The following is a 24,519-nucleotide window of genomic DNA, read 5'->3' on the forward strand; positions in this document are numbered from 1 at the left end:
ACAAGTAAAATAAGCTGTGGTTAATCTGACTTTTGTAATATTTTAGTTGTATATTATTATTAAATTAAGTGAATTTCATTGTTTGAATTTTTTTCATGTTATCTTTTTTACTATAGCTTTATGATGCTGAAATTAAATATAAAACTTTGGAAAAAGAATTCCAGCATTTCAAGGACCAGCAAAACAGCAAGCCAGAAATCCGTCTGCAGTCAGAAATAAATCTTCTCACATTGGAAAAGGTACCTTAGTTAACTTACTACTAGATCACTGGGAATAGTTAAGCTAGTTGAAGAATGATAGTCAGTAAATAATTTATACATGCTAACGACAGGAGCAAACGTGTAGAACTGTACTGGACGGGACTTAGGCCATCTGGTACAAACCCTCTCATTTTGCAGATGAGGAAACTGAACGCTGGAGAGGTGGAACTTAGACTGCTGTCCTTTGACTCCAAATAAAGTAGACTTTCTACTGTACCATACTGGTACTACTTCATTGGAGTATCTTACTATGTAAGAAGATTGCTTTTGAAGTTATACATTCAGGACCTTAAGAATTTGGAATTTTACATATTTGACTCTGAATTATCTGATTCACCCCTATTAAGCTGCAAATTAAACTTGCTCATTCTAGTTTAACTGCTTTAGCTATCTTGAGTGTCTTATTTACCCATCAATTAGGTGTAGCATTTGTAACACAAAAGAAGATCATGCATTTTTTCTGCTCATGGACCTAGACTTCAAAATTTTTGGAGGGAATCATGAAAGTGTGCCGTTGAGTCTTTTATAAATTCAATTCAATTCAACTTATATGTAATACATATTTTATATACAGAGCTCTGTGATGATAGCAGGGATACAAAGATTGAAAAACAAATTCCTTGCCTTTAAGGAATTTATAATAATTATAATAAAATAATGTCTGACACTGTACAAAGAAAGACTAATATGATGTAGTGTAGAATGAAGGTAATTTGACCTGAATTGAACCCTCACTATTACTCTGTAGTTTTTTTTAAATGCTGGAGGATTGAAGGAGCTTGACTGGGAAAAAAAAAAAAGACAGTTAAAAAGTTGCTGATTATGAGTTCATTGTAAACATTTAGGAGTGATGAAAAGTTGGAGCCAATTTATAACCCCAAGTGAGTGGGGTGAGGCATTGAATGTATAAACGGTTCCATTAAGAAATTTGTTATTGTAAGATAGGGAAAGGAACTATAGCTCCAAGGGTTAAGCAGGATCAGAATAAGAATTTGATTTTCTCTTCTTCCTTCCTTCCTTCCTTCCTTCCTTCCTTCCTTCCTTCCTTCCTTCCTTCCTTCCTTCCTTCCTTCCTTCCTTTCTTTTCTTTCTCTTTCTCTTTCTCTCTCTCTCTTTATTTTTTTTTAGAGGAGAGTATAGATTTCAACATATTTGAAGGTAGAGGGTAAGGAACTAGTAGATAGAAAGAGGTATAATAAGGAGAAGGGGTAAATAAGAATGGGCCAAAGTCCCAGAGTGGGTGGGAGGAGTTAAGATTAATCACTCTCTCTCTCTCTCTCTCTCTCTCTCTCACACACACACACACACACACACACACACACACACACACACATACACATGAAAAGAGGTTACCCTTGGAAATCAAAAGGAATATCTTTTCCCTTGTGACAGGAGGAAGGGACGAATGAATGGGTCTAGATGCATACTTTGAGGTAATGATGACATTCTCGGGAGGAAGTTGAAAGGAGCTTTTGACTGATGACCTTGGTTTTCATAGCGTATTAAGAGGTCAGGTTGTCTGCTGAGATCAAGGAATATTGAGGGTTTGTAGAGTAAGGAAGACGTTTAGAATAATATCTGTGGGTAGTTCACTAGAAACTTACTATGAATGAAAGCATTTCAGAACTATAATGAGGGCCCAGTAGAAATTAAATAATAGAAATTTTTAGTGGACATGATTTCAGTGAATTTTTATGATTTTTTTAACTAATCTGAACAGTCCAGGAGTAAGAACAGAACTAACTGACAGCAGTAGTCATCATAGTTTGGGGATCAGCACCATGAACATGGCAGAGGGACCATATGGTGCTGAGATAGTGTGTGATCAACCTAGATGAACAAGAACCAAACAGGGGTGGATAGACTAGGCTATTAGGGAGTGGGTGAAGGGACAGAGGCATCAGTTATGTCAGAGAGCACATTCAGTTACTCTGAAAGAATGGAGGAGACAAAAGGTTGAACAAGAACTCAGGGTTTGGAAATATAGCATTTTTGAGTGATGATGGAATAATATCTGTTGTGTGCCAGAAGTAAGATGTAGATGAAAGTGTATAAATTTGAAGAAATTAAGGAACTGGGGGTTCTCAGTGTTAAATTATAAGGGCAAATGTTAAAGTTGCTGAGCATGATGACAAGATGAAGAGAAAACTGTAAGCTGGTTGTCACAGTGTTAAATGAAGGTGAATGACTGTCCCAGGGGACAGTAATAGGGATGTAGAGAAGGTGGCGTAAGTGGATGATGTGAACTTCAAAAAGTAGACTTGGCTAAGTGATGTTCTTAGAGAAGAAGAGGGAGACATTGATCAGGCCAACCCCTTCTCTGGGGAATGGGAGAAGGAATGGCCTCCATTGGAGAGAACTCTGGGGAAAGCTGTGTTTTAGGGAAGCCAGTTTCAGTTACAGTGATAACGTAGGGGTTTGGGAAAACTTGAGGATTAAGGGTATTAATCAGCATAAGGTAGGGCATAATTTAACGATATTAGTAGCAATAATAGAGGACAGGTTTTGAAGGTTTGCAGATGATTTACATGCATTATCTCATTGGTTCTTTAGAATAACCCCCTGAAATAGGTAATATTATCCCATTTTAATCAGAGGATGAAACAGAGACTTAGAATTTTCAGTGACTTTGCCCACAATTCCACAGTTAGGCTAAGATCTGGACTCAGATCTTCCTAAGTAAGAGAGGCAGCTAGGTGGAAAGTAGGAACCAAGCTACAAAAGAATGAGAATAAAGGAAAAATTGTCACGCAGAAGGGGTTTACAGCTAAGAAAGTGGTTTGAAATACAGTAGGGATCTATGAAAGTAAGAATTTAAAATTTAGGCAAGAGATATATGTTACTATCAGAGAAAGGGATATAATACTAGATAGGCTGATAACTTTTGTCTTCTGAGAAATTCCATACAGGGACTCATGGATTTAAGGACTTTTGTTTGTTTAACAACATATATATATGTTTACTCACAACAAATTGGACTTTGACCCTTTCCCCTCCAAGATGCTTGTGTCTGTATAAATATTAGATTGTGGCTAGTTAGCTGTTTTAAAAAATTCCAACTTCATGTTTAGTTATAAAGGTAGTAGATTCCTTCAAAGTGTTAGAAGATATAAGTAGATATAAATTCCTTCCTACATGCAAATGTTCTATAACCAGTCCTTCCAGAAAATGTTTAGAAACTGATTTTCAGATATCATTATGGTCTGGTGCCAGATAGTGAAGTCTTTAGGGATGTTTAGTTTCATCTTGTAATTTAAATTGTAACTCTGATGGTGTTGTCACTTATGCAGACCTTGTTAGATTGTAAGCTTAAGGGCAAAGAGCATCACTACCTGTCTCCCTGAGGCCTGGCAGAGCATCCTGTGCATATTAAGTATTCAGCACATGTTGATTAGCCTGGAAAAGGGAAGGTTGTAGTATTTGGAACCACTATCAAGATCTAAAATTCTGTGACTTCCAACTACTGTGAGCTTTCTTTTAATTGGGTAGACTATTATGTCCTTTATGTGACTGTTTTCAAGATTTTTTTGCCTCTAGGTGGTGCTATAGGTTATATAACTAAATTAGTGGTCAGGTTATATCTGGGTTTGATATTAAGATTTTATATAATCTGTGCTTCATATTCCTTGTTATCAAAAATATGATTCTTTATCAATTAAAAAACTGACTGAATAAAAATTCTACAGTTAGAGTTTATGTAGAAAACTGGGAGCACATTTAAGGTATCATCTCTGTCACTGACCATTTTTTCTCCCTCACATGTTAAACCTCTAATTCTAATGTAGTTGGTAAAATTAGTAATGATGATTGTATTTGCCACTGCAAGGGTAGTTATTATTATTCAGATGAAAGACTAGAATCTTCTTTATATTTTACTCTTGAAAAACAGAACAAGCCAGCTCATAGCCAAAATCATAATGACCCTCCAGCTCAAGAATAACTTTTCATCCAGTAAAGGGAAGTTTGTCATCAAGCTACTGGAGGTGAGGGAAAGAAGGAGAAGGAAGTAATATCAACCTAACTGGTGCTCACTTGACACTTCTCTTCTTATTTCCAGTCTGCTCACTGGTGTATCGTGCCAGATAGTGGAAGCCCTCAGCGTCTTTGTAATTGAGCCCATATGTTAAGGACGGTTTAAAACAAAAATAAATCTTTTCTATTTAAATATCATGACAAACTTTTTTAAACATGAAGAATTATCAATATATTTTAAAACCAGATTTGTTTCTTTCCCATAATGATATTTTTCTAGGCCTGAACTAGCAGAATAGTGAAAGGTGTTTGGGCAAAGGTTGTGACACTGGTAACCAGCTTTTCTCAAATCCTGTACCTTTTTACCTAAACACTATTAGGTGGCCTGAATTTTAGAGGAACAGTTTCCTTATGTAATATTTAAATTCTGTTAGGCCATTTGGAAATACCAAGCAGTTCTTATTTCTAGAAATGTACTGTCTTTTTATTATAAACAGGTATTTTTAATTGGTTCATTTATTCAGAAATATCTATTCCACTCCAATTTTGTACAAGATAATGTACTCTGATAATTATTGGGGATACGGAGATGAATACAACTCCACCCTTGCCTTTATATGGCTCACTGTCTAGTTATAACTGTTTGAAAAGTTAGAATTTGGAAGTGATGTATGAGCGGTACAGGGGGTCAGAGAGGCAAAGATTGTGGTTGGAGAAGGGTTGCATTTGCGTTCAGTATCGTAAAATGGATAGAATTGAACAGGTGGAGAACAGGAAAAGGACATTTTGAGGAGAGGGAAAAATGTAAGAAGCAGAAAGCAAAAAATGGGTGCCAGCAGTTGTCTAATTTGTTTGGAGCTAAGGGGATAGTAAAATATAAAAATACAGACTGACAGACTGTGAGAGCAGAAGAGAACCTTAGAGATCATCTATTCCTACTTTGTGTCAAGAACTATGCTACGTGATGGGTATACCAAGACAAAAACCAATTCTTGCTCTCAAGGAATATATGTTCTCTTGGAGGAATGCTATATGTCACAATCATAGAAAATTAAATAAAAAATATATGCAAAGTAATGGGGAGGGGTAGAGTCTCAATTGAATGGATTGTCAAGTGTATGAATAAGAATAATGTACAAAAAGGTACACTAGCCAGATTGTGAAGGACTTTAAAGACAGGGGAAATTTCTCTTTTATCCCAAATGCAAGTGGGAGCTTTTGGATTTTCTTATGAAGGAAAGTGACATGATCATACCTCTACTGTAGGCATATTAATTTGGAAATGTTATGGGAGGTGGATTATAGCTGGCAGACCAGTTAAGAGGCTATTGCATTTATCCAAGTGAAAGATGATAAGGACCCGAATTGTTTTGTGATAAAGGGAATGAGACTGATGGCAAGACAACTCTTGCAGAACAACACCAGGCAACTGATGGGAGTAAACAAGAAAATTGGTAAGGAAGAATTTGAGGATATGAACCTGAATAACTAGAAAGAAGAATGATGCTGCCCTCAACATGAGCAAAGAAGTCATAAAGAGAGGAAGGTTGAGGGGACGAAAGAAAATGAGCTTTTTTTTGGTGTTGAGTTTGTGATACTTATGAGATAACCATTTGGAGGTGTTGAATGGGCAGTTGATGATATGAAACTAGACATTAAGTGCCCTGGAGATACAAATAGAAAATCGATACAGTCCCTGTTCTCAAATATAAGAGGATAGGACATGTAGGAGGGCTCAACTGTAGGGCAGATGGAGAGGTCCTTAAGGGCACAGCAGCAAGGCAGATGGTAACTTCCTTATTTTTGTTGAAGGAAATACTATTCTTCTAGTCACCCAGATTCATAGCCTAGGTACTACTCTTGGCTCTTCTTTCTCATTTTTTCCCCATTTCCCTCACCCTCATTTATATTCCATTAGTTGTCATCTCATCAGTTCTGCCTTCTCTGAATCTCTTACATCTGTCTCCGTCTTTCTTCAGGCCCTCATCATTTCTTGACTATTAGAAATCACTTCTGATTGAATGTTCCCAGCTTTCAGTCCTTTCCCACTCCAATCCAGCCTCCACCCAGCTACTAAATTAAAAGTCCTAAAATACAGATGTGACAGTCACTCCCCTACTCAGTGAGCTCCAGTGGTTCTCTGTTGCCTCTAAGTTAATGATACAGATTCTTTGTTTGACATTTCAAAACCCTTTACAATCTGACTCCAACCTATATTTCCTGACTGAATATGCATTACTTTGACTCATACACTGTATATTAAGACTAGTCTGGCCTGCTAGCTTTTCCCGGTACATCACGTTCTGTCTTCTATCCCTGCCTTTGCATGCCTGGAATATGTCCTCATCGTCTCTGCCCCTTGAAATCTCTGACGACCTTCAAGGCTCAGCTCTCGGCTCACGTGCTGCCTTTTTTAGGTCTGTTCCAAGTGTGAGTGGTCCCAACCACTTACTTATTTTGTATATCTTTTTCATTTGTCTGTGGGTATGTATTCTCCTGGTAAAATCCAAGTTCCTTGAGGGTAGGAACTTTCATTTTTGTACTTGCCTCTTCCAGCACCTGGTGCAGGGTCTAGCGCATGTTATGTGTTCAAAAATAAACACTTGTTTGAACTGTCTCTTAGAGTTTTAATGAGCTTGTATATTAACTTACCCTTCCTGGTGAACTGCAGATTAGAATAAGAAGTCTTTGATCGTTCAGAATTTCATTATAAATCCTTTAGAAGCCAAAAGAGATGAGTCTTATTCTACAGATTTTAAAGAAGGAGCAGAAAGAAACGAACAAAACCAATCATTTTTTTATTGTGGTACTTTCTTCAGTATTTTATTGCTCAACATGAATAAATTTTAATTTGAAATACAGAGAGTATTACGAATTTGTAAACCATAAAACCCATAACAAAATAGTGAATACATTACTTCTGATAAAGTGTGTGTGTGAGTATGTTTGTGTCTAGGTAACAAAATAGTAAATATTAACTGGAATTTGACATTAGGCTTTTCCTATCATGTTATTTACAGATGAGTTTTCTGAAGATTGATTTTTTTGGATAGTGAAGAGTCTTCATTCTATAAAAAACATTGGGAGTGGTGTGGGAAAGATTGGATTTTTTTGCATTAAAAAGCTGGCTTGTTAAATCACTATTTTACTCTAACAGGCACATTTTTACATTATCACTTAAATAGTAAAACTGTCTGTTGGCTTCATTAATTTGCTTGGTACGTGGTTTGAAACTTTGAGAAAGTACATTCCAAAGCATAGCCAAGTTGGCTCCAGTTCATGCACAACAGATTGCCTGCTGCAAGTAAAAATAATCATTTTTTATTAAACAATTTTAGTGTTTTTCTTTATATATTTGAGAAACAATTGAAAATAAAAGCCATACATATAGTCAAAGACATTTTTCCCTTTTAGTTTGTGTTTACTTTAGAGCATTCTTCAAGTACCTTTGACTATATACTTTTGATAAAATATTCTTACTGTTTGCTCTGGTCTAGGATTTTACAGAACACAATTATAAAAATAATGTATGCCAGCTCTCTTAATTTTCTGTTATATTATAGAACCAAATTCCATGGCAGAGGCTCTTATCCAAAGGAATAATTTGTTTCTAAGAATCCACAGTGCCAGCTAAACTGGAATGCTAACAAAACTGCTTTTTTAATAGAAAAAAAGGGATTTTTTTTTTTTTACCACACAAAAGATCTTTATATAATATACATATATTAAACATTTATAGTAACTGTCTGGAGGCTTACACTAATCTAGGTCCTTTGTGTATAGGCTGTTAGACCATAAAAATAAGGCTATATTTTAAACAAGAAAATGTTCGTGTGCCATAATATTTACACTAAATTATATAACAGTTTTAGATTATGTCATTTGTTACACTACATAAACTCTTTTCTTTAGGCAGACTCTTTGTGTATATTATCTTTCAGTGATTGTATACTGTGGCATAGTGTTTCATTTGATATGATTTTAATTACTATTAGGTTGAACTTGAAAGAAAGTTGGAATCAGCAACAAAGTCTAAACTACATTACAAACAGCAATGGAGTCGAGCTTTGAAGGAACTTGCAAGATTAAAGCAGGTATGTAGTTCATTGACCTTTGTTTTATTTTAATGTTTGATTTTTCTTTTTAGTTTTTTGAACTCATACATTTGGTATTATATTAGTTCTTATCAGACTTCTAAAATTCGAGGAAGTTTATTTTTAGGACATAGGAATTTTTTTCTTCTTTTAAAGTGTTTCTTTAGTTGAAACTAACACCACTTGGTGCTTCTGTTTTTAAACTGGTTAGCCATCTTTCTTTACTCTCACCCATGGAATGTTGGGAATATGTCTTTATGGCCATTCACCACGTCATATTTTCTTCTTCCGCTTTTACTTATAACCAGCTACTGTCCCCTTTCCTTGGTTAGTTTCTTTTCCAGTGAGAATATTGGGGTCTTTTTTTTTATGTGGGAAAAATGAGGATTATTAAATAGAAAGTCTTCCATTTATGAATGTAACATGTGTTTGTTTAATTCTTAGGGACATATGGCAGGCAATTCACTGGGATAGAGTAAAGGACATGAACAGGATTGTTCTGTATTTGGGAAAAGTAAAGTGTGAAAACCTCGTAGTTTTTCTTGTTTTTTTTTTCTTTTCTTTCCTTCCTACTACTGGAAAACTATGATATGAGACAAAAAGCCTGCTAGCAGGGACATCTATCATAGAGACATTTGTGATATTTACAATTATGAGACAAAATATCCAAACAAAATACTAACGGAAAGCTTTCAAAGGAACGTATAGACAACATGTACCCAGTGAAGTGGAGGGAGATCCTCAAACTATTAAGGTTAAATAAGGTACAAACAAGATTCTTTATTTTGAGGCTAATCTAGGTGATCTAAACATTTTAACATCTTAAAAGCTAGTCATGATTCATTTTTATCCCAAACTTGGCTTTTGTCCAGTACCTATATTTTTGTTCTAGCATATAGGCTATTTTGTTTCGTTTTTCCCCCTAATCTTTCTTCATGATCATCAAATGGTATTTAACATGTACATGTTATGCTGTATTAAGTATGATAAAAGACTTTGTCAACTAGCATTAACAAAGTGCCACGATGGGAAGCTGTTTAAAAAAAAAAAAAGCTAAAGTGCCTTCAAGGAGCCTACTTTTTAGATAGGAAAATTAATAAAATAGTACCGGCTGACTACATAAGTGCTGAAGGGACTGATGGCATAAGAGAGAAGAGTCTCAAGTAATCAGTAACTGGCCTGTATTGCAAGAATTACGACACAAAGTTAAAGAAACATTATCTTTTAGTCTTAGATGCTATACTGAGAAACAGCTTTGATATAGGAGAGAGCCATTGTGAGTTCTTGTCTGGCACGTAGTATGTGCTTAATAAATGATTACTGACTGACTTAAGACAAAAATAAGTTAATGGCATTCAGGGTAATAGTCTGTTCTTTTTCTTAATAAGAAAAAAAAACTTCATTGTTGGGATAGTATTCTTTTTTAAGTTTTTAAAAATGTTTTTAAAATGTTTATTTTCAATTCCAAATTCTCTTCCTCCTCTCACTCTCTTTCCTCCCCCTTGCATTGAGAAGGCAAGAAATAATATTTGGTATAGTATTCATAAGTGTATGGTTATAAATTGTTCAAAATATTGGTATATTCTTGTAGCTTTATAATTTGGAATTATGAGGAATGAGTAGATACAAAGTGACCACCTTGAACCTGTGCCAGGATTTTACTTATTATGGCTGGAAAAGCTGAGAAGCACCTACGAAAAGTTACAGTTAGAGAAAAATAAAAACCAGGACAAGGTAGATGTTCAGAATGAATGAGAAAAGTTGAAATAACTTTTTTTGGAAAGCTAAGAGACAAAGAGGATTTTAGTACAATTATAATAGGAAGTTGGGAAGCCTGTGGTTTGAGAGTGAAAAGATTCATTTTCTTTTAGATATACTAATTTCAAGAAATGTCCTATATTAAACTGCAGCTAAGAAGCTGGAAAAAATAAAGCTATAGATTTGAGAACTATCAATAATAGTTTGAACAATGAGAATATGTAATTTATTGAGAGATTGAGAAAAAATGTGAATTATAAGGTGATGCACACACACACACACACATATAATAGAAGAACTAGCCAGCAGATGGCTGGAAAGATAAGAGGGAACCTGTACAACTGTAGCATCACAGAAACCAAGGTAAAAAGAAATCTAGAAAGGGGAAGAGAATAGGGGAGACGTGTCAGATGTAACTAGAATAATAAGGAGGAAACTGAGATAAGCCCTATTATTGATTTTGTCCAAGAGAAGTTGTGGTAATAATTTCAAGAAAATAGTAAGTATGAAAGCTGGATTGTGTTGTTAAAAATAGGTGGTAAGGAAATGGAGACAGGGTAGACCACCCATTCAAAAAGCTTAGTAATGTCATGCAGACCACTTTGAGAAGTACTGATCTCTTTAGAGGGTAATTCACAGAAGTAAATTGTACTCCTGTGCTACTGATTGTGATGGTGAGGGAGTGAAAGATGGCTGTTAATATAAAGGGGCAGCTTTGATCATTTTGATTAGTGTAGGCTTTATAGGATTATCAGTCACCTTAGTCCAGCCAACCCTTTCATTTAATAGATGAAGAAACTGAGGCCCAGAGAAGGTAGGTGTCTTGCCTGAGTTTACACATAACGTCCCAGGTCATCTTGACTCTAAATCAAGCATTCATTTTGCTAAATTGCCTCTATTGGTAATATACTTTGAAGAAATGTGCAACAATATTAGTTTACTTATAAGCAATAATTTATTGGCAATTAAAATTATGACATGTTTTTAAGTAATATCCATAGAAAAAATTTCACCTTTTGAGTAGCATTCATAAGTATATATGTATCAATTTCTATAATTTTTAACATACCTTATAATTTAAGACATAAGAAAGTAAAATAATTATGCTGTTCTAAAAAAATCTGAAAAATTCATGACTTTAACAGTGTGTTCTCTACTTTTGTACTGAAACCTTAGTGTTAGATCACAGCTTGAGAAGCACCACTCTAGGAAAAGGGTAAAGAAACTCGATGAATTGGTACTAGTGCATTACAAATTGTGATGTTGTGTAGGTGAAAGTTTAAGTTTGGACTTGGACAAGCTGTCACTTTTCATTGGTGTGAAAATCACTTTAGAATTTTTCCAAAAACTCTTGATTAAAAACACATTTATTGTGGATTGAATATAAAATTGGAATTCCTGATCTGTTTTTGTTCAGAGGATAGTTTGTACAATTTCTTGTTTAAATTGGATTAGTACCATGTTAATTTTGCATTGCCTCTGGTGAATAGCCACGGGGATGTAATCCATGCCAGTAATTTGTCACACCAAAGCCCTCTGGAGGACCATACAAAACATTTGTATCGTGCGGATTAGACGTTGAAAGCCCTATCGTAGATGGTTAATAAATGTTAATGACAAAACCCAGCTGGCAAGTTGTAGAAATGAGATCTAATGCTTTATGCCCATTGCCAAAGAAATGTTTAAACAGAGCTTTCCATTACTCAAAGGTGACCTAGTACAGTCAGTTTGTGAATTAAAAAAGCATAATCTACTAGCTAAGTATTTAGAAAAATTCTCTTTTCCTCTGCTTTGCCACCATAAAAGTTGCTGTTTCCAAATTATAAGATTTCTTTGTTCTTTGTTAAGTAAATCTACAGCTGTGACAGCATAAAAATAAGTGAAACACAAAATATGTTTTCTAACTTTGAAATTAAATAAATGGTACCCAGACATTCATTCTGTTTGTTATTGTGGGGTGAAGTGTAACACTGGTTATAAAAGGGCATACATTGTTGAAAACTTTAGAGGGAATTTAGTTTTCCCTTTTTACCCCCCACTGTAGTAGATTATGTAGAAATAGTTTTAATGAGTTGTCAAATTTTGTTGGGATTTTTTTAAATTGAAATATACCATTCAATTAATATATTAAGAAAATAAGCAAGGAATGTTTTCCCAGTGCCTGGTCTGTGATGGGGTATGTATGTCACTTCTTCAGTGCACTGAACAATCCTTTAGATGTCTAACAGAGTTAATGGGTGCCCTTTAGAATCTTATTAGTCTAGCTACATGTGAAGTAGGGGCAAACTTTTAATTTTTTAAAAAGTGAATCATTTGAAAGAAATAAGTAGTTTTACCTCTATAATGTAGAAAATTCAGCATTTCCATTATGTATGTGTGTGTCAAAGTATATTTTCTGAGAAAGAAAACAGTCCTGAAATTTTTGCATGTAGGTTCTTTGCCATATATGTTCACTATAGATCTGTTTAAAAACAAGCTGATATATTAAGTTTAAAAAAAAAACCACAGACTTCATTGGCTGACATGGGTGCTATCTTGTCCAGTCTCTTGCTTATCCACTGAGAGTAATTAATTTGATTAATTTATAAGTAATTTAGCCAAGGATGGGATATAAATCTTTGTTTGAGGGGGGAAAAAAAAAACGGTTGGAAAGCCAAGTCTTGGTTAAAAACTGTGTCTTGAAACCATCCAGGCCCTCCTACTGACTTGTCAGCTCTGGGTTATTTTCAGAAAACTTGACTTGAGTTCCTTAGCTTCAGCTATAAGTTTTTCCCACAGAGTTGCTTGATATCTGTGAGTAGGAGAGTGAGTAGTGGCCACTTTTTAGCTATTGTTTAGTCTAGTATATATGTATGTTTACATCTTCCTTCCAGATTTATAGGCGGCAATGGCAAAATAAAGATTGTGCTCCCTTGATGGAAGAGCTTTTTACCCAGAACACCTGGCAGTAGGGAGGATTTCTTTTGCTAGTTCTTAATTTTATTTCCTCTCTGTTATATTAGTATGAATTTTAAATCATTCCCAATAAGTTTTGGAGAAAGGTGAAAATTATTTAATTTTTAGGAAATCATTTTAAAATTAAGTATTTCATTTTGGGTTAGGCAAGAATCCTCAACCAATGACAAAATACATTTCCCAAGGATTAATAGAATTTATTACTAAGAACCAAACTAGTGGTTCAGTTCAGTAAGTATTTATTGAGTATCTTTCATTTGCATATCACCAGTGAGATGCATTTAGAAAGTGGGCAGTACAACAGAACGTATCCAGTTTTGTTGTGGCTTCTTTGTTGTCAGTTATGGGTTTGTAGAAAGGCAGAGCAATTTTACCCTTTTTTTTTTTGTAGTAGTAAAGTGCAGCTATTGTTAAGATATCCCACCTGCCTTTTCCCATATAACTATGTTCATACATTAGTATAATACACATTTTTACTTCCTATTATTATGAAAAGCATTATTACTTAAATTGGTTAAGTCTGCCTTTTGTAAACCACTTTAAGAATAATTTCACTTCAACAAACTTGTTAACTTATGAATTTCTAAAGTTAAGAAAGAGCAAGAAATTTTACTTTTGACATTAGGGCATTTCAACACTACTAAAATAAAGCTTGCTACAAGAAAGTTATATTGAGATTAAAGTGGTAATACGGTAGAGTTTTAGAAAGAACATCAGGCTGTAGTCATAACATGTGAGAATCCCAGCCCTGGCACTTATTAACTGTGTGATGTTGAAACGCCACTTAGCCACTCTGAGCCATTGTCCTAAGTCTATAAATTGGGAATAAAAATATTTATCCACTTCACAGAGCTGTGAAGAAAGTGAACTACAAAGAGCTTTAGAAAATGTGAGATTTTAATATGGAAGACATAAATTGAGTCATTTTAATTTCACGCACACTTATCCAGAACTGAAGTTCTCTCAAAATGTGAACTGAAATGTCTTGTCAAAAGAGTACGTTAAAAGTGATCATTTTTCAGTTTAATTTCTATTTGGTTTACTTAAGGACGATGTTAAAAATGTGGTTTCGTGGTCCACTTAAGTAAGTCATGTCATGATGCTGCTGTCAACGTCACTTCAAGAATCTTCATTTCATAAGCATCCTTTACTATGTTAGAGATTCCTTTACTAGATGGTTTTGGTGACTGACTTTAGCTAAAGAGTTTCACAGCATATTCTCACAAAGTCATACATTTTACCATCTTCCTGTCTCGTACAAGAGCTGGTAAAGAAGTTAAAAAAAATTTACAGCAGAACTGGTAAATCTGTTAACAGGAAGCAGGAATGTAATCTCATAGTCCAGTTTTTCCCATTGGCAATTAAAAAAAAATTTTTTTGCCTTTTGGAGGGCAATTGGGATTAAGTGACTTGCCCAAGGTCACACGGCTAGTTTTTTTTGTGTGGGTGTTAAGTGTCTGAGGCCGGACCCGAACTCAGGTCCTCCTGACTGTGGGGCTGGCGCTTTACTCACTGCACCACCTAGCCACTCCCAGTGGCAATTTTTTAGATGCTTAAGTATTTGAAATATATCAGTGTATGGGAATAGAAGTAGAAAAATGTTAAGAATAATACTAATAACAGGAAGTATGGACTTAAATGTATTTAATCTTTTTTAAATTCCACATCCCCCACCTGTAGCTCTCATAGTAAAAAGGAAATTACTTTTTTTTTATCTATAGTAGACCCCAAGAAGCATTTATAAGAATTTTCTCTGTGCTAGACTCTATGCTAAGCACTCCAGATTCAGTGAAAAGCAAAAACTTCCCTAGGCTTTGAGAGAAATCCTGAAATTATATTCTAATGGGGAAGACAATGTATAAACAACTCTAGGAATAAGATCTCTTCAGGATAAATTGGAGGTAGTCTCAGAGGGAAGGCATTAGCATGAAATAAAGGGAAATAGGGAAGGCATCTTAGAGAAAGTAGGATTTTAGCTGGTACAAAGGGGGACAGCCAGTAAAAAAAGCCTGGAACTGGGAGAAACACAAAGGAAGCGAGTGTTACTGGATCATAGAATATATGTGGAGGGGAGCAAAGTATCAGAAAACTGGGAAGTTAGGGAGGGGCCTTAAAAGCCAAACAGAAGATTTTATATTTGATCCTGGAGATAATGTGGAGTGACCAAAGTTTACTGAAAGGTGTGTGGGGGGGGGAGTAGAGGGCAGGGGCTGACCTGGGCTTTAGGAAGACCACTTTGGTGGCTGAATGGAGGACAGATGGAGTGGGGAAAGACTTGAGGCCAGGAGAGCAGCCAGCAGGCTGCCGCGGTCGTCTAGGCATGAGACGATGAGAGTCTTCATCAGGGCGCACGTCGGCAGGGGTGGGAGGGGGAGAGACTGACTTGGCGACTGGGTGGATGTGAGTGGGGAAAGAATGAGGATTTGCGGGTGACTGGCACGTAGGTTTCAGGCCTGCATGACCAGGAGGATAGTGGTGCCCTTGACTGATAGGGAAGCTAGAAAGAGGGGAGGCCTTTAGGAGAACGATAATGGGTTCAGTTTGGCACATGTTGAGATTCTGCTATTAGGTCTTTTATCTCAAAGAGGTCATTGATACTCAAGTCAAGAAGCATGTAAGTTCCAAGCACTATGCTAAGCTTTAGAGATACAGAGAAAAGGCTTTACGATCTCAGTGGAAAGAGGATGTACAAACCACTATGTACAAATGTGGCACAGAAAGGATAAAATAGAGCCTCAGAGGGGAGGCACTAGTGTTAAAGGGGGCCGAGAAAGGCACGCAAGGAAGGCAAGAGCTGGATAGGAAGAGGGAAAGAACTACAGGCATGGGGACAGCCAGTGAAAGATAGGCATCCTGGGTAGCAAAGAACATGGCGGGGAGTAGGCTCTGAGCAGACTAGAAAGATGGCAAGGAGCTAGGCTGTGACAGCTGCTTTCAAGGCCCAGAATAGGCTTTTGTATTTGATCCCGAAATTAACTTGGAGTTTATGGACTGGGGGGAAGGAGAAAAGGAAAGAGGAGTGACCTGCTCCACCTGGGTGCTTTAGAACATTCACTTGGACAGGTGAGTGATTGTAACCTGTATTGAAGTGGGGAGAGACTTGAAGCAGAAAGTTATTGCAGTAGTCCAGGTTAGAGGTGTGAATGCCTGAACAAGGGTGATGTTCGTGTGGGGGAAACAAGGGAAAATAGAGGAGACCTATGAAGGTAGAAATGAGGAGACTTGACACCAAATTGGATAAATGGTCTGAGCAGGAGTGTAGAATTGAGGATGACCCTGAGCAGATGGGAGTATCTTCACAGCAGTAGGTGAGTTTGGAAGAGGGAAAGTTTGGAGGGAAATTTGAGTTCTTTTTCAAACATCCTGAGTTTGAGATCTCTATTGAATTTGAAATATTAAAAAAAGATACGGTTTTTGATGCAGGATAAATTCAGAAGAGAGGTTAAGTCTGGATATATAGAATTAGGAATTCATTTGCATAAAGATAATAATTAAATCCAGGGTAGCTGATGACATCACCAAGTAGACAGAATAGCATGAAAAGAGAAGACCCAGGGAGTCCTCAAAGTGGGGATGAAAGTGCTTAAGATCAAAATTTATGATACTTACTATTCTGTGAATGAACTATCACTTCGGACTTTGTAGTGGAAGAGGGACAGCATCTGAAGGTAGATTTACATGTGGAATTATGAGATTCTTACTGAATCAAACTTTTCAAAATTCAGGAGTAATCATCAAGTATTTCTGAGTACCAGCTGAGGAAATGTGCTTTCTTTTGCATTAGGTAATGTAGACAGTGGTGCTGATGGCTTTTACTGTTTTTGATGTTCTTATACTGTCATTTCATAGAATTGTATTTATGAAGATTATATTGTAACTTCTATAATGAGAACATATAAATGGGCCTGCTGTTACTCTGACTCATTTGAGTAAATACTCAAATGAATATGTGATTTGATCAGCTCTGGAGTTTGTGCCAATGACACAAATCACAGCCCATCCCACGCTCTCTGCGCAGTTCTCATCCATGTTCTACCAAAAGTTTGCCACAGCAGGCCTGCAAGTGGGCTAGAATCCTTCCAACAGCCAGTGGGACACTCTAGCTGCCACAGATAACCAATATGGGGCTTACAACCCATCACAAATCCTATAATAACAGTCACCTATTTTTTCTGCTTAAAGAAATGACATTGTGGGTGGTTTGATCTTAAAGTGAGAGGGATGTACTATGTGAATTACAGAAAAAGAAACAGATTATAATGCCGAGTCAAAAACTAATTAAAATGTGTTTATTCTTTAATATTAAGTATTCAATAATCTTTTTAGCGTGAGCAAGAGAGTCAAATGGCCCGTCTTAAAAAACAACAGGAAGAGCTAGAACACATGAGATTGCGTTATCTGGCAGCAGAAGAGAAAGACACAATGAAGACTGAGCGACAAGAACTATTAGATATAAGAAATGAACTCAACAGGTATCGTGTAACTATTAACTCCTGAAATGAGAAACTGCTGATAAAGGGATACTTTATGCTAAAGTAACTTTGAATTACATAAATTATAAGCAATTTATATGATAAACAATTTTAAAAATGTCATGTATATCTCAACATTGGGTATGTTAATTGCTTCTTGACTATTTTTACTGTTAGCAAAGAAAGAAATAATAACTAAGAGTCATCATGAGTTCACTAAAGTGTGTCAAACTAACTTTATTTCCTTTCTTAATATGGCTACTAGCTAGGTAGCTAAGGGAATGCAATGGATATGATTTATCTTGATTTAATGTAATAAAGTATCTGATTATATCGTAGAAGACCAAGCTAAAGAAATATCTAACTTGATAGCACAGTTAGATGCATTCAAAGATGATTGGACACCCAGACCAAAAGAGTGATGATTAATAGGTAGGTAGATGTCAACCTGGGTGAAAGTTGATAGGGTAGTCAGCTTAGGGTAGACCATATAGCTTCTTAGCCCCGTCCTATGAAATATTTTTAACTGTAATTTGGAAGAAAAGATAGAGGACTGACTTGTCAAATTTGTAGCTAAAAACAACTGAAGATGACAGCAGAACTGAGATCTTAACACAGAATGTTAGGTGAAACCAACAAGATAAAGTTTAATAGGATATGTATAAATCATTCTTGTTTTTAGATTTTTTTCAAAAAGTTATTTAAATCCAGGAGAAGGGAGATCTGATCTTACAGCATTTCTTGTGAAAAAATAGTAATACTGCACAATACAGCTTTTTGTGTTGCCTTTATAAAAAAGTGAGAATTCATTATTGGGCTTCACTTATAATAATATACAGTCTGTATCAAAGGAGGGCAATAGATTCTGCCTGGGTCAGACTGCATGTATTGTGTCCATTATTTGAGTATTATATTTTAAGAGTTGGCAAGTTAGAGCATGTGCAGAGGAGAGCTACCAGTATAAGAATGGTCGGGAAAACATACAATTAGTTGAGGGATCTAGAGTTTTTTAGCCTAAGAAAAAGTGAATGGTGATGATAACTATCCTGAAATAACTGAGACAGGATAAGGATAGTGTAATAATAATGATGACAGCTAACATTTGTATAGCTCTTATTACGTGTCAGACATCATGCTAAGCTCTTTGCAATTAGTATCTCATTTGATTCTCACAACAATCCTGGAAGGTAGGTGCTGTTATTATCCCCATTTTACAGATGAGGAAACTGAGGCAAATAGAGGTTAGGTGACTTACCCAGGGTCACTCAGTCAGTAAATTTTGAATTCAGATCTTTCCTAACTCCGGGTCCAGTGCTCTACACACTTCACCACCCAGTTGCCTGTAGTAGACAAAGTGCTGGATTTTACAGAGGACCTCTGGAGTCAGGGAATTTCAGATCTTTTGCTTTCTGCATGACCTTGGGCAAGTCACTTCTCACTGGGCTTTGATTTCCTTATCTATAAAATGAAGGGGTTGAACTAAATAAACCTCAAGGTCCTTTGTAGCTCAAAATCTTTGATCCTCTGATGGATTATTATGTGGAGAATATAATACAGGTGTGATATGTTCCTCCATTGTGCCGACTTAGGACTGATATGTAGAGTAAGGATAAGAACTGTCCAAAAATTAAATGGACTGAAGCACTGACATCTCTGTCATTAGAAATATTCAAGCAGAAGGTATATAATTTTGTTACTATTTTCTAGGATCCCTCCCAACTTTTAAGAATTAATGATTGTAACATAAAGTTTAACTTACAGAAATAATGTAGCAGCAAGGCACTCCGTCACTTCTATTGAACATATGTATTAAATGCCTTCTGTGTACACAGTACTGTGCTAGATGCCAGGTGTACAAGGTACAGATGCCTGCTCTCAGGGTGGGGGGGAAGACAGGCATGAAAATACCTGTTACAATGAAAAGTGAGATCCAGGCAAAGGATCCACAAATTAGATAAGCCAAAGAGAGACCCTAACATTCCTTAACCTGCCCTTTTTTTCAGCCTTTGCTGACAGCTTGATTTAGCATGACTTGTTTTACTATCAAGTAATTTGGAATGTGGTTTCTAGATACCAAAGTAGAGAAGCGGCATCCTATCCAAGGGGAATTTGTTTCTGTTTTATCAGGTTAAGGAAGCAAGACTCAGAAGAGTTCCAGAATTCCAGAGAGATTGCAAGTGGAAAAAAGGAGAGCCCAGGCGGAAAAGCTTTAGAAGAAGACTTGGATGATTATCTGACTCGTCTAATAGAAGAAAGAGATACTTTGATGAGAACGGGTGTGTATAATCATGAGGATCGGATAATAAGTGAACTGGACCGTCAGATCAGAGAAGCTTTGGCCAAAAGCAGTACCAGTAATTAATAACATTTGGAAAATCTTTACTAAAGACTGAATCTGAGCTCTAATTTCATTGTAAAACTCTGAAGGCAGGAGAATGTTTTAAAAACTGTTTTCTTTTTTTCACATCCATGAAAAGATTTTTTTGTTATTATATAGTATTTATTTGGTTTTTATTTACTTTAAATCTATTCTACCTCTCCCACACTGGTTTTATTTGTAATTTCTTTTTATATACTCACTCACTAGGCAACTTTTCACTGTTTCTCATAATCTATCATTTGATGGCTAACTTTCAAAATAGCTTTTCACTAAATTTGTCTAGGGAAAGATGACTGCAGTAATTCCCAGTGACATAATTTTATACAGTGAGCCAAAAAAATATATGTTGCACTTTATAAATGCTGTGTCCTGTTACATGTAAATATCTTTAAGTTGAGACCAGTTGTAAATGTTACAAGTTTTATTTTATTCTTTTTAAACAGTGTGCCTTTTTTTTTCTGCGGATGTGTAACAGTTGCAGATAATGTCTTTAAGCAGGAAGTAGTATGTCCAATACAGAGAAGCCATGTTCAGAGAAGCCATGTTCAGTGATAGGCAGCAAAATAATAAATACCCAATCAGTCTATTTGTTTTAATACAGTTTAAAAGGTTTGGGGTTTTTTTAGTTGCGACATCCATTGAACTCATGTTCACATTTTTGAAGTATTTTATTCTTAACCTTTTAGAAAAACATCTTGATACTTGTTTTTTCTTCTAGTCTCATGTACAAGGTGGAGTTGTTTTCCCTTAGAATTAGAGATAAACCAGTATTATTTCAGTAATAGTGACATACTAGTGCAAATCCTTTTTTTCCTCAGTGGGGAAACACACTTTTTAAAGGCTTCAGCTGAAAAAATAAATGAATGAAAATTGATACTAATTTTCCCCCCTCCATTTTAGCCTTTTTTTATTTAAAGTAAATGAAAATAATTCATTGGACTTCTCAATAGTGCCAAGTCTGTAAAACTCTAAGTGTTTCTTTCTGTTGTTTTCTTCAGAGCCAAGCATTGTACTGATTCAGAACTCTGTAAGTTTCAGTTCCCAGAGTAACATTTTTCACCTCCTTTTTTCAACATATTTTATCAGTGTATTCAAAATTTTTATAGCAGAGTTAATTATTTAGGTCAGTTTTATGAATTCCAAAATGGAGTAATTTAAAAATTTTGATCCTTTGGGGAAGGATATTCTACTTATCAATAAACCCCATAAAGTCATTATGGAACATTTTTAAAATCAACCTAAACTTCTTTTGGGGGTGGGGGGGGCGTAGAAGAGTATAACGTCTTTAAAAAGATTATTACAATTTTTATTTTTCGGACAGAGTGCTAGTCGCCTTAAAACAACATGACAGTAAGTAAATGTAAAGGTATGATAATAATAATAAGGGGACGGTTGAATATATGAATCATAGGATTTTAAAATATTAATTATGGTTGCATATTTTCTCTGATTGATTTTATGCCACTTGAATGGAGTTGTAATCTTTTTGTGTGTTTGAGGGAAAACTTGTTTAAAATATTGTCATTATTTTCTTTCAGTTTTCTCTGTATGCTGAATGTGACAGTTTTCAAACACTAGAGGGGGCCTAAGGAAAAAAGGATATTGTAAAATGAGTGTGTGGTTTACTTTGCCTGAGGGGAAGTGCCGGGGAGGGGGGGGTTTCCTATGTAACTTAACAAATAAAATCAGAATTTTTAAGCACTTTTGAACTTTTAAGTAGTATATTTGTATCATTATGTGCCTTTTGCTTCTAGATAGTGTGGGTGACATATTCTTGGTAAGTTTAATTTTATGTCATCTTTGTGTAGTTATTTTTGTGTTTCTCTCAAATGCTTAGATTACAGATACCTTTAGTTATAATGGTGAGGGTCTGATATTTTAATATTTTTTGTGACCCTGTCAGCATCAGCCATTCAATATGCAAATAAGTCTTCTGAATTGTGGGTTATGCCTTTAATTGTAAGAAAACAAGATAGTAGGTAACAATCTCTTTAACTTTTAATGTGAAGTAAGATTAATTTAAAAAAAAATTCAACTGAAAATTAAAATTTGCTTTTTTGTTTTCTATAATTGGGGGATGGGGGAGAAATATTTACTTGTTTATCTGTATGTTTAGTTTGTGAAATAAATATAGGTGAATTAAGAGTTTACTTCATATATAAAATAGCAAAATATGGTGAAGATGTTCATTGTCATTTCAGATGAAAAGCAGGTAATTCCAGGGTGACATCCCTTGGTGGCCATGAGCCTTCAAGATTGGTCTTTGAAAGATGCTTCTCTGAAGTAAATTTATGGTATTTAGTAAAAATTACAAGTCACACTGTTGGTGTCTTATCATGGCAACACTTTTCCAACAAAAGTTTATCCTGAAGTATTTTAAAAGTAGCTAGGATAGGTGGTTCAGCATTTCCTTGCCAAAGTCGCCTAATCACTGTTATATTGAGATTGCAGGCTGGAATCTGTCTTGTTGACATCGTGTACAAATATAACATCCTTTTCTAGGCACTATGATGTCACCACCCCTCCATAGATGCTCTAACTCCATTGAAGTGTGTTAGTTCTTGGCATGTGGTTTTAAAGGAAGTAATATGCTTTAAGTTACATGCCAGTTCATGCTTTCATGCTAATATCTTACTTACTGTATTGATAACTGCTTCTAAAGTTTCTCCTTTTTGACTATGGAAATGCATCTTTAGCCTACTAATCAAGTGCTATAATAAAGATATTGTACTTCAAGTGGTACAGCATGGTGATAGTACCTTTCCTTCCAGGATCTAAACATTATTTAAAGACCAGCTAAATTGTACTATTTAATTCTGATACAAAAAGTAAATTGGATAATCTCTTGAATATTGGTGTTTGTCTCTTAGAAGACTTTTTCAATAAGTGCTCTAATTTTAAACATAGGAATTGGTAAGCTGTATCCCAGGGAATATTCATCCATCGCCTCACTTCAAAACTTGAATAAAATAATATAAATACAAAAAGAGATTTGTACAATGTTTACAGATCATTTCAACAAGGCTTTTTTAAACTTACTCTCTGGGAAGCATAGTTCTAGGTACAAAGACAAAAACTGCCCTTGTCCTTAAGGAATTTGCATTCTAACTAACCAAGCCTTCTCACCCTGAAAGATCACACAGTCACTGTACTCTCCCCTTCTAATTGCTCATTTCTGCCCAGAACCTCCATTTGTAAGGAAAGTACCCAGACCAGCCATATTCACTTATAAATGTTCTTTTTTGGGCTCAACTTCTGACTGTCTAGTATTTCTCTATCACAATTTGGCAGCCTTCTCATCTTGTAAGATTGTTCTGCCCCTCAACTCATTTAAATGGAGGTTCCAGACGGGACTGACTGATAATCTTCAAAATGGAGTGATTATGTATCTCTTTTAGGAGAGTCTACTGTCTTTTGATGATTGATGCTATCAGTACAATGATATCCGAAAATGGTAATCATCTCTCTTGTCTGCAAAACACATCCTGTTTCAATTCAGTTCAACAAGTATTTATTAAGCTCTTAATATGTATGTTTCAAACACAATGTTAGGCAGCAGTGATACAAAGATAAAAATTAAATATTCCAAGCCTTCAAAGACCTTACATTCTATTGAGCAGAAATAATTTGTACACAGATCAATATACACAAAGTAAATACAAAATAATATATAAAGGACAGGAAGGCACTAACAAATTAGGAGAATTGTTAAAGGTCCTTTAGGATGCAGCATTTGACCTTGTCCTTGAAGTCAAATGGGGATTCCGATCATTCAGCAAGCTTTTATTGAGTACTTGCTATGTATCAAAGCAACTCGGTGGCTTGAAGACCAGAGTTCTGGCTTCAGACACTGGATACAGTAAGACCTTGGGCAAGTGTAATGCGAATGTAAATTTTAAAGATCTTCCCTGCCCCTAGGCTAATGTGCACCTGAAGCCTAGGGTGGGAGGCTTGTTTTTCAGTAGATACTTTTTGATTGGCCAGTGGGTCAATAAGGTTGTTACATTCTCTGAGCCAGGAGAAGGCTATATAAGCCCTGATGTGTAGCTTTGTTTTGGGACTCACTTTGAGAAGTGTTCTGTGATTTGATCTGAATTCTGGGAAGCTGTTGTTGAGAGTCCCCTGGCTTTGAAAAACCCAGAATGTGGAAACCCAGATGTTGACTGGGTATGGATGTAATGGTTGGACAGTTTGGAAATCTGTCTACTTGATGTTTCTGTCTTGATAATTATGCCTGTATACTTTGAGGTTCAGGGTGCTGACCTTTTCTCCTGAACAAGGTAAACGATATATGTCTGACTGATTAAAGTAAGCTTGTTAACCCATTTTGAGTTGCTTTCCTTTAACAAAGCAGATCCAAGAACCTGTGGTAGCTGCAAACCCTGAGGACGCGCTTGGGGTGTTTGCTGCTACAACCTTGTTTGTTAGATTTGTTTCCACAGGCTTGGTACCCTCCATCTGTAGATGCCTGATAGCTTAAGCTGGATGTCACCCCCTGTCTGCAACTGTGATGTGTCACCCTTGGACCTGGCATCAAGCATATTAAGAACTGACCTCTCAAATGGGACCCCTTAGGACAGGGACAGTTCTACATCTGATTTCAGCAGCAAGTAGCCATAGAAGAAGAG

General features: G+C 35.8%; 1 protein-coding gene across 1 annotated transcript in view; it reads left to right on the forward strand.

The window, feature by feature from the left end:
- CEP120 (centrosomal protein 120) overlaps positions 1–24,216 on the forward strand; it is a 114,813-nt gene extending 90,597 nt beyond the window's left edge. The window contains exons 17-20 of the mRNA XM_069087736.1: positions 117–239; positions 8,228–8,326; positions 17,366–17,511; positions 19,639–24,216. Of these exons, the coding sequence (XP_068943837.1) occupies positions 117–239; positions 8,228–8,326; positions 17,366–17,511; positions 19,639–19,873 (603 nt within the window). The 3' untranslated portion in view covers positions 19,874–24,216. The remainder of the gene's footprint in view (positions 1–116; positions 240–8,227; positions 8,327–17,365; positions 17,512–19,638) is intronic.
- Positions 24,217–24,519: the final 303 nt, after the last annotated feature.

This window comes from Petaurus breviceps, unplaced genomic scaffold (genome assembly GCF_028583685.1).
Source record: "Petaurus breviceps papuanus isolate PSGF00001 unplaced genomic scaffold, PetGlider_PUasm1.0 183, whole genome shotgun sequence".
Lineage (NCBI taxonomy): Eukaryota > Metazoa > Chordata > Mammalia > Diprotodontia > Petauridae > Petaurus > Petaurus breviceps.